At 41.1% G+C, this 11793-nt stretch overlaps 1 protein-coding gene across 1 annotated transcript; it reads left to right on the top strand.

Moving 5' to 3' along the window:
• Nucleotides 1–7275: 7275 nt before the first annotated feature.
• On the top strand, nt 7276–9173 carry LOC131932588 (uncharacterized). Its single transcript, XM_059289517.1, has 2 exons — nt 7276–7368; nt 8208–9173. The coding sequence occupies exons 1-2, from the start codon at nt 7302–7304 to the stop codon at nt 9146–9148; spliced, it is 1008 nt and encodes a 335-aa protein (XP_059145500.1). The 5' UTR covers nt 7276–7301; the 3' UTR covers nt 9149–9173.
• The last annotated feature ends 2620 nt before the right edge of the window (nt 9174–11793 follow it).

Raw genomic sequence — 11793 nt, 5'->3', positions numbered from 1 at the left:
ACAAAAAAGAGACTAGCCTACTTTCCATCAACATATTACTTGCTAGCTCACGACACAAATGAAGCCAGCTTTTTATCATCAACCTTTCACCAGCATTCTCACAACCAAGAAGTCAGCCTTATACCCGTCAAAAAACCAGCTGCTATCTAATTAGCTGCAAGCTAATTAGCCAAGAGATTTCCACCAGCCTGCAAGCATCCCGCACGACCGAGAATCAGCAGTTATCCGCAAGTCACTCGCCCAACCAGTAATGAATCTGAAAACATCCACAACCCGACAGCACTTCAGTACCTAGTCTCATTGACAATACTAACTAGCAAATAGTACAAGCAGAAGAAAGCCAACCAGCGAAAAACAAACAGCAATCTACCCATAAATGGAAATACCAATAACGACTACAAACCCAATATTCTAACATCCAGAGCAATACCATACAAGCAACCATCTGCTAGCACATCAGCTAACAACTAGACATAAGTCCGCAAAGAAGCAGACAAGTAACCAGCCTACTAGTTGACCAGCAACCTGACCTCTAGCCATCAACCAAAGAGCATTCAAAACCAATATACCAGAGCTTACACGAATCAAACCTAGAATTCTGCATCCAAATAAGAATCATGCAACCAACCATGAATCTTGCAACCAACCGTGAATCATGCAACCGACATGAATCTTTCAACCCATCAAGAATTTTGCAACCCAACAAAAAGCTGCAACCCAATAAAAAGATGCAATCCATCAAGAATCCTGTCACCTATCAAAAATTCTACAACCCATCAAAAATCCTGCAACCGAACAAGAATCCTACAAACCATCAAGAATTCTTCCACCAATCGAAAATCCTGCAACTCAAAAAGAATTCTGCAACCTATCTAGAAACCTGCCACCCATCAAGAAACCTGCCACCCATCAAGAATCCTGCAAGCCATCAAGAATCCTGCAACCCAAAAAGATTTCTGCAACCCAACAAGGATCCTACCAAAAAACAAGAATTGTGCAGATCAACAAGAATTCTACAACCCATCAAAAATCCTGCAACCGAATCCTGCAACCCAAAAAGATTTCTGCAACCCAACAAAGATCCTACAAAAAAAAAAGAATTATGCAAATCAACAAGTTTTCTGCGACCAAACAAAAAAACCTGCAGCCCATCAAGAATCCAGCGACCCAACATGATTTCTGCAAACCAAACAAGGATCCTACAAAAAAAAAAGAATTATGCAAGATTTCTTCAACCTAACAATCCTGTACCTCATCAAGAATACTGTAACCCATCAAAAATCCTGCAAGCAATCATGAATTTTGCAACCCAAAAAAATTTCTGCAATCCAACAAGGATCCTACCAAAAAACAAGAATTATGCAAATCAACAATAATTGTGCAACCCATAAAAAATCCTGCAATCCTTCAAGAATTCTGCAACTCATCAAGAATTCTGTGACCCACCAAAAATCCTGCTACTCAAAAAGAATCCTGCAAACCATCAAGAAACCTGCCATCCATTAAGAAACCTGTCACCTAAAAACAATAACACAACCTAACATATATCCTGCAACCCATCAAGAAACTTGTGACCCATCAAGAATACTGTAACCCATCAAGAAACCTGCAAGCCATCAAAAATCCTGCAACCCAACAAGATCTCTGAAACCAAACATAATTCATTCAACAGAACAAGAATCCTCAACCCCACAAGAATCCTGAACCTCAACAAGAATCTGGCAACCCATCAACAATTCTTCAACAAGAATCATGCAACCCATCAAGAATCTACCAAAAAATTCAAGATTTCTGCAACCCAAAATGATTTCTGAAACCCAACACGAATCCTGCAAAAAAAAAGAAAAGATTTCTATAACCCAATACGATTTCATTTCTGCAGCCCAACAAGATTTCTGCAACCCAATGCAAATCCTGCAAAAATGAAAATATTTCTGCAACCCAACAAGATTTCTGCAACCCAACATGATTTCTGCAAACCAACATGATTTCTGCAAACCAACATGATTTCTACAACCCAACAAGAATCCTGCAAAAAAAAAGAAAAGATTTCTATAACCCAATACGATTTCATTTCTGCAGCCCAACAAGATTTCTGCAGCCCAATGCAAATCCTGCAAAAATGAAAATATTTCTGCAACCCAACAAGATTTCTGCAACCCAACATGATTTCTGCAAACCAACATGATTTCTGCAAACCAACATGATTTCTGAAACCCAACACGAATCCTGCAAAAAAAAAGAAAAGATTTCTATAACCCAATACGATTTCATTTCTGCAGCCCAACAAGATTTCTGCAACCCAATGCAAATCCTGCAAAAATGAAAATATTTCTGCAACCCAACAAGATTTCTGCAACCCAACATGATTTCTGCAAACCAACATGATTTCTGCAAACCAACATGATTTCTACAACCCAACAAGAATCCTGCCAAAAACAAGAATTCTGCAACCCAACAAGATTTTTTGCAACCCAAAAGAATCCTGCAACCCATCATGAATCCTGTAACACATATTTACCGAACTGTAACAAGAAAAATTGCACACAAAATTGACACAGTGGCCCAAAACCTAACTGTAAACATGTCATTGACACAGTGGCCCAAAGCATAACTGTAAACATGTCATTGACACAGTGGCCCTCAAAACGAAAAGATTTCTCCAAACCAACATGATTTCTGCAACCCAAAATGATTTCTGCCACACAACGTGACACCTGCAAAAAAAGAAAAGATTCTGAAACTCAACATGATTTCTACAACCTAACATGATTTCTACAACCCAATGCAAATCCTCCAAAAATGATAAGATTTTTGCAAACCAACATGATTTCTACAACTCAACGTGATTTTTACAACCCGCGAATCCTGTAAAAAAGAAAAGATTTCTGCAACCCAACAAGATTTCTGCTACCCAACAAGATTTATGCAACCCAACATGATTTCTGCAACCTAACAAAATTGATGCAACCCAACAAGATTTATGCAACCCAACATAATTTCTGCAACCCAACAAGATTTCTGCAACCCAACAAGATTTATGCAGCCCAACAAGATTTATGCAACCCAAAAAGATTTATGCAACCCAACAAGATTTATGCAACCCAACAAGATTTATGCAACCTAACAAAATTTATGCAACCCAACAAGATTTATGCAACCCAACAAGATTTATGCAACCCAAAAAGATTTATGCAACCCAACAAGATTTATGCAACCCAACATAATTTCTGCAACCCAACAAGATTTCTAAAACCCAACATGAATCCTGCCAAAGACAAGAATTCTGCAACCCAACAAGATTTTTTGCAACCCACAAGAATCCTGCAACCCATCATGAATCTTGCAACACATCATGAATCATGCAACCCTTCAAGAATTAAGCAAGTCAATAAGAATTCTACAACCCAACAAGAATCCTGCAACACAAATGACAGAAAGATTTAGCACTCAGAAATAAATGGTGAGTTCCTAACTCTTAACGCTCAGTTTTCACAGTGCTAATAAATATTCAATAGTGTTTATGGTTAGCAATATACAACAGAAGCAATATATTTGTTTGTGTTGCATAGTAATCAATCCGATTAGGAATTATTGTTTTACAATATTACGATATATAAAGAGAAGCAGTAAAATAAAAATCAACCATAATTTTTCAGTCAGCTCACAAGCCCACAACCAAGAAGAAGCCAGCCTATTATCAGTCAATGTGTTACCAACAAGAAAATGGACGTCAACCTATTATATGTCAAAACATTATCAACCCAAAAGCAAATAACAGAGCAGACACCATCCAACCATCCATCAACGTATTACCAGCCAGCCTCAATATGTCTAGCGTCCGTTATCAGCCGATTCACTAACCCACAGCCAACCAGCTGCCAGGCTTCTAATCTTCAACATATAGCCTGCTAGCTCTCAACAAAATGACGCCAGCTTATAAATCATCAACGCTTTACTAGCTAGCCCACACGTCCACAATCAAGACGCCAGCCTTATACACGTCAACAAACCTGCCGCCATCTAATTAGCAGCAAACTAATTAGTCAACAGCTATCCAGTTGGTCCGCTAGCCGACAAGCATCCCGCACGACCGAGAATCAGCAGTTATCCGCAAGTCACTCGCCCAACCAGTAATGAATCAGCAAACATCCGCAACCCGACAGCACTTTAGTTTCTAGCCTCATTGACAATACCTACTAGCAATTAGTACAAGCAGAAGAAAGCCAACGTGCAAAAAAAAAAAAAACAGCAACCTACCCAGAAATGGAAATCCCAAAAAACGAATATGAACCCAATATTCTAGCGCCCAGTCATTAGCTGACAAAGATTTGTGCACACCTAATTAAAACAGTGGCCAAAAACAGAACTGTGTAGGCCTACACTTAATTAACACAATGGCCAATGAAAGAACTGTTTACGTCTGATTAACATGTTGGCCAAAAACTTAACTGTACATATCAAAGTGACACGGTGGCCGAATACAGATCCCCAACAGACGGAGTGTTGGAATAAAAACCTGCAACCCATATTTACTGAACTGTAACAAGAAAAATTGCACACATAATTGACACAGTGGCCCAAACTTAACTGTAAACATGTCATTGACACAGTGTCCCAAAGCATTACTGTAAATATGTCATAGACACAGTGGCCTAAAGTATAACTGTACACGTCATTGTCACAGAGACCCATAGCATAACTGTACACATGTCTTAGTGGCCCATAGCATAACTGTAAACACGTTATTGACACAGTTGCCCATAGCATAACAGTACATACCTAATTGACACAGTAGCCTAAAACAGAAATGTACAGTCATGAAACAAGAAATAGTCCGCTTCACATGATCTTGATAACTCCCCTAGACCATATCCAACTCGACACTTAGATGCTACGATTTAATGTTGTTATTATAGTAAAATTCTAACTACTACCTTTTGATATTCTCTTCGCATCTAATACTAGAGTTTTCAGGAATCTATATCGCAATACAATATGTTTAAACTCTTCAGTTTGCTTAAAAATAATATTTTCTTATATTTAGCATTCTAGACTTTAAGCACAGTATGACCAATCTAATATAAGTTAATTGTCAAATTTGATTGATTCTAATTATGTAACTTTTAAAAAAATTATTAATGTAACTTGGTTTATGACGATGATTAAAAAAACTAGATACGTTATAGGCCTATTTGTTTAATTTTTTAAATTATTTACCCATTGGTCATTGTTATATATATATATATATATATATATATATATATATATATATATATATATATATATATATATATATATATAATTTAATTTAATTTCTTTTTTTATTTATTTCATGTTACATTCTTTTGTATTTCCGGCTAACTTTTGAACACTTTTGGTTGATTTTTTTTCCCCCATCGCTTTGGTTTGTCTTTTAATTTCTATATATAGTTTCTAGGTCACACTATCGAGCACCCCGCCCCTCACCCCTTCCTCCTTTAACCTATTATATTAGGCGGACACCCTTGCCCGTGCACTCTTCCAAAAATAGATCAGACACAACAACAACAACATAAACCATAGACGTAGGTTACGGTTAGGTTTAGAAGCTAGATCTACACAAGAGCTGTCAACAGGATACACGCGGCGTTCGTGTCGTGTGTTCCCGCTCCGTGTGTGAGATCACCGGATGTAAACACTCGGTGACGTCACCGTGTGTTGGGTTTAAAAATCTTAGCAGACGCAGTACTGTTAGCACAGTTACATACATACATTACATCTGTTTGGCGGCGAGTCCTCTCTTGACGTGTAAGTATATTTACCTTATTGTAGCAAGTTTAAATAAAGTTAGATCTAGATTAGATAACAAAATCAAAGGTGTCTGTGAAACGGACTCACTTCATCGAATTATTTGTATCGCTTGTTGTAATCAAATCATGATAAGAATGGTGTGGTTATGGTCTGGTGGTTCAGGGTTTAGGTGTGGTTGCGATCTGCTGGTTCGTGATTCAGGTGTAATTTATGGTCTACTGGTTCGGGGTTTATGTGTGATTATGGTCTGGTGGTGTGTGGTTTTGGTCTGGTGGTTCGGGGTTTAGGTGTGGTTTTGGTCTGGTGGTTCGGGTTTAGGTGTGGTTTTGGTCTGGTGGTTCGGGATTTAGGTGTGGTTATGGTCTGGTGGTTCGGGGTTTAGGTGTGGTTTTGGTCTGGTGGTTCAGGGTTTAGGTGTGGTTATGGTCTGGTGGTTTAGGTGTGGTTATGGTCTGGTGGCTTAGGTGTGGTTATGGTCTGGTGGTTCGGGGTTTAGGTGTGGTTTTGGTCTGGTGGTTCGGGGTTTAGATGTGGTTTTGGTCTGGTGGTATAGGTGTGGTTATGGTCTACTGGTTCGGGGTTTATGTATCGTTATGGTCTGGTAGTTTAAATCCGTTACGACGGTGTTTTGTGTATGGCCTTCCCATTTTAAAAAGTGGTCTTGATGTAGCTGTGGACAAGCATTGAGTGATAAAAATACATCCGGGGGAGGGGGGAGTAGATTATTATTTACCTGCCGTGTTAGTCAAGGTTAGCCTAGGGCTATCAGCTGATAGAGTGACGACACTGTTTACGTGGGAAAGACCGGTCTACTCGCTAAAAATAAACGCTGCCAGTGTTTTTGTTACACGAGGAATAAATTAGACAACAAAATAATATTAACAAAACAAATGAGCGAAGTGAGGGTTCAAGAGCAAGTAATGTTTGGACAGTGTTCTTAATTTTATTGTTGGAAAGGATTCCATTTAATTAACATAATTAAGTATTGCGTGTCAACTTGTTATGCGCTTCTAGAGGCTTTTCTGATCTAGCAACAATGAGCTTTACCGACTTGACCTTCTGATTTTTATCCGTCTGTAAGCTGGTATAATTAAGCTAAAAATGTTCAGGGTAGAAATTGGGGCGAGCAGAGTTTCTTCCAGGTATCTCTTCGGGGAGACGAAGCCCCCCCCCCCCCCCCCCCCGAAAAAATTCTACCGCCCCCACCCCCCGAACGAAATGTAATTTATATAATTTAAATAGAAAATATATACTTTTAACAGTGTCCGCCGCCCCCCCCCCCCCCCCGAAGAAAGTCTACCGCCCCCCCCCCGAAAATTTCAAGTGCCCCCCCCCCCCCCCGGAGAAAAAAGTCTGGAAGAAACACTGGGGGCGAGGGGTGGGGTGACGGGACTTATCATCCCTTAAAATCAGAGAAGGGCTGGATCTTACTAGAATTTACTTATATTTATTGACATGCTTTTTTGTTGTCCATTTGTAGGCATCTGTGTGTGTGTTAAGCTTATATAATGGATCCCACTGATTCACAGTCGAACTCTATGACTGAATCCGAAGATCTAACTCAGTATTTTAGAGGTATGTTAATTAATAGGGTATTTTCAGAGAATAGAATAACAGTTGAATATATATACTTATACTGTGTATCTATTGGACACAATCAAATATTCTCAGTCTTATCTTCGATAACTATTTGCCATTACTACAACCCTAACCCTAATTAAAATCTTATTCCCTGTATTTTATAAAGTATTTTATCAGACAAGGTGTAGTAGTTTTTCTATTTATTGAATACCTGTGTCCAACCACTTTTACTGACCCTGACTTAAGCCGGGTACCTATTAGAGCTGGGTGGACTCAGGGACGTCAGTCAGGTACCCATTAGAGCTGGGTGCCCAACCACTTTTACTGACCCTGACTTAAGCCGGGTACTCATTAGAGCTGAGTGGACGTCAGTCAGCCACTTTTACCTACCCTGACTTAAGCCGGGTACCCATTAGAGCTGGGTGGACTCAGTTACGTCAGTTAGGTACCCATTAGAGCTGGGTGAACACAGTGACGTCACTTAGATTCCCATCAGATCAATTCATCCAAGTATAGAGTAAACTAGACAGAAATTTTTGCTAGTGAGTGCTGCCATGCTAACCCTGCCCCAGAACTCTAACCTAAACCCTAACCGTTGATACAACTTTTCCCCTCGTTTTTTAGTTCCTAGATCTTTATTGGTTCTAACCATAACATAACTGCCCCAGAACTCTAACCTAAACCCTAACCGTTGATACAACTTTTCCCTCGTTTTTTTGGTTACTAGATCTTTATTTGTTCAAACCATAACATAACTGCCCCAGAACTCTAACCTAAACCATGCAGCAATGTTTTCCCTTTGTGTTTGGCTCATGGAACTTTTCTTCCTCAAGGCGTTCACGAGGTTCTGGAGATCGACCCGGACCAAGGTCAAGGTCAGTGTTCGGGTCAAGCCGAGGTCGACCTCCTGTCCCACAAGAAACACTGCAGCAAGAGAGACAGGCACGGGGAGTTCATCCCCGTCAACGACTTCTCCCCGGGGCACCTGCCCTCCGGTTACCATGACAACGACGTCTACCAGCTGGTCAAGAACCTGGCCGCTCTCACGGTCAAGGTCGCGGTGAAGTTCACCAGCCTCGACCGGCCCGCTGTCGTCCCCGACACCAGCGTCCCCTACCCTTGTTTCAACCTCAGGGGCAAGAACTCTCTGAGAACCGGAACCGGGAAAATCGGGGGGTTCCGCATGCATAAGGAATCCGACGGCGTCCCCTGCCCGTGCGGGGCGTGCCGGGAGTCAGGTGACCCGTGTGCGGTGTGGGGGGAGGTGGAGGTGCTGACGGCCAAGCACGTGATTTACGACGACAGCGAGGCTCAAGCCGCGAGCTGCTGGCTGTGGTATGACGAGGAACAGAGTCCCGTGGTCACCGTCACTGGATGGAAGGTGGATAACAGAACCAATATCCACCTGGATTACTGCCTCCTCCACTGCACCACCCACAACCTGGAGATATTCGATCGCCTTCAGCAAGCGCATATTGATTTTACCTATCACCTGCTTGTTGCGAGCGAGAAGTTCGGGAGTCAGCGTGACGAAAATAAGATCACGATAATTGTGTCACATCCGCACGGGTGCACCAAGCAGGTGTCGGTGGGGCGTTGGGTGCACAGGCAGGTGTTCATGGAGGGGATCACCAGGTACACGTACACAACCTGCACGTGCGCGGGCAGCAGCGGCGCCTTCGTCTACAGGCTGGGGACGGAGGTGTCAATGCACCCCCATAGTGGCTCCACCCCTGCACATAGCTACAGCGGGATATCGCTGGAGTACAGTTAGGGGTGACCGATAGAGCGGAGGTTTGAACTGTGGAGTCTAGGACACTAACCTTTTCCCCCATGTCGATTTCCCTTTGCCCATATCCTTCGTCGATTACCTAAATGGTACTGTCATACAAGTTACCGAAAGAGGAATGGCTGAAATGAGCCAGTTGAGATTAAAATACATCGTATTTCTTACTTTGAGGCATTCTCTTAAATGACTAAATAGAGAAGCGGCAAAAATGTTACATAAACTTATACCCGCCGTAAAGTGTCCTAAACGTAATCCTAACATTACTTTATGGTTATCATTATTTCCCGTTCGTGCCCAAGAGACCCCGACATATGAAGGGATAGTATGGTCAACACTATAACGTAAGTTAGGTACCCATCAGAGGACCCATGGACTGATTTGAACACGGATTCGAACTCGAGACTCGGGTTAGCAGTCTAGCACTCTACCGCTAGTCCAGGCCATCCCACTCTATGGTTATGGTAACTCAATATTAGAATTAGCTTTAGGGTCAATTTCAATCGACAGGGGGTAATGTCTTACTCCACTGGTTGTGCGGTGGACAGGGGGGGGGGGCTTTAAATTGCTTTTATATGTACTTATATTAATCACCATCAATCCTGTGAACCACTTGTGGTGAATAGAAACACAACCACATTTTTTTTATTGTACTCTGTTCTGGAAGATTCCTTCAAGTTGGGCCCACGATATTCCGCCTGCTTCGGCTTCACATACAACTGATCTTTTCAAATTTTTTTTTGCCTACTTAGTTCCCTCTTTCCTTGGGGATTCCAATCTAGTGCCTGTCTGGTGATGTTGCTAGTTGGTTTACACAGGGTGTGTCCAATACATCGACATTTGCGACGTATATTAATACTGATGCATATTATTTTTATTCGTTTTATTTTCTTCAGTTTAGTGTAAATGAGAGTTTTGTTACCATGTATATTTTCATTCATTTTTAACATTTTTAGTGTTGAGAACCTTGCATGATTAAAAACAATTATGTACCCATTAACACACTAAAATGGGCGACGTGGCGTAACGGTAGAAAGCTAGACTGTTAACCGGAGAGTCGCGAGTTCGAACGTGGAACGTCCCTGAGTCCACCCAGCTCTGATGGGTACCTAAATTACATTAGGGAAACAGAGGCGGCTGGGAAAAGTGTTGACCACACTATCCCTGCCGAGGTCTCTGAAGCAGATGAACTCTACTTCATGTGTCTTGGGCACGAACGGGAATATGTTGATGCAGTAACTCACTAAATATATACGTAAAAGCGCGACGCCAAAAGTACTTCTTTAATTAGCAACGATGTAATAATGTAATGAATTTTGTAACTAATTAAAAACTGTAATATGTCAAAGTTCATCACGCCTTACATTTATCGGAACTTAGCTGCGCGTGAGTTTGACACTGATCGGGTAGGTAGCAGAGGCGTAGCGATGGGTGGGGCAGGGGGGGACATATGTCCCCGGGCGCCGACCTTAGGGGGCGCCAAAATGGGTTGTAAAAACAAATTAAAATGTCATTTTAGCTGTATTTTTGCAGTCTGAGAGGGGAGGGTACAAATCGAAAGTTTAATGGGGGTGCAAATCAAAAAGTTGAGGGGGGGGGGGGTGCCAAATTGAAAGTTTGTCCCCGGGCGCCGGGAAGGGTCGCTTTGCCTCTGGTAGGTAGGAGTGGGTTGAATTTCGTGCGCAAGTTTCCACCACTTCAACATGACTCACACAACAATCACACGTCAGTTTGATAATAGATTTGTATTGAATGTGTATGAATGATGAAAAATTTACTTACACCATTGTAAAAACTCATATTGGGTGCTTAATTATACTTTGTATCATAAGTGAAATGTAATTTGAGATAATTAAATAAATAAAATCTTGTGTAAATATTTTTTTTTTAATTTTGGCTCGAGTGGTAGAGCACGCAATTACTAACTTGCAAATCTCGAGTTTGATTCCTAGCCTGATTTAGATATCTGTGGCGAAAGGGGGTAAGTAAGGATAGCAGATGAACTCTGCTTTATTTGCCCTTTAGACTATCACGTTTGAGAGCACTTTACTCCATTAAATCAGGTGTTGGTACCAAACTGGGTGTTGATACCGAACTGGGTGTTGACTGTGTTGATACCGAACCAAGCGTGACAGGCACTGGTGATTTGTAGAAAAAAAATCAGGTATCACCGCTACAGGTGGTGACATCCAAAAGGTGATACCAACATCAGTTAGTGACACATCTATGAGAAGAAAGATGATAGTGGTGACAAAAAGCTCTACAGAGCCTAACAATGCCTGCCTGTATTTAAAAGAGGTCTCTCTTTGGAGATACCCTGCATACATTATTATATGTACTATATCAAAAGGTGATACCCGAAACATTTATACAATTTTGATAAAATGGGCGTTTATGGGGCTTAAATAGGAGAGGAAACTCTAATATTGGAAACTAAACTTAGAATGAATACTTCTAATCAGTTATGTTAAGAGGAATACAATTACGTCATATTTCAACTTAGTTATGAAGTTAATCTGCATGCACTTTTCCTGATTTAAAAAATAATATTCCGCAACAGTTACAAATGTTTGATGGTGATAATGGAAGCGTAGCATCCACCTTGACCTTGCAGAGAGGTCACGACCCCTATG

This window comes from Physella acuta, unplaced genomic scaffold (assembly GCF_028476545.2).
Source record: "Physella acuta isolate Inbredline_101_S28 unplaced genomic scaffold, ASM2847654v3 ptg002225l, whole genome shotgun sequence".
Classification (NCBI taxonomy): domain Eukaryota; kingdom Metazoa; phylum Mollusca; class Gastropoda; family Physidae; genus Physella; species Physella acuta.
Note: the sequence above shows the minus strand (reverse complement) of the source record. Positions and strands in the feature narration are given on the sequence as shown.

Excerpts from the sequence above, each read along its gene's own strand:
- LOC131932588 (XM_059289517.1), top strand. The coding sequence starts at position 7,302 with ATGGATCCCACTGATTCACAGTCGAACTCTATGACTGAATCCGAAGAT. Across the intron at positions 7,369-8,207 it reads TCTAACTCAGTATTTTAGAG|GCGTTCACGAGGTTCTGGAG; the intron begins GTATGTTAATTA and ends TTCTTCCTCAAG.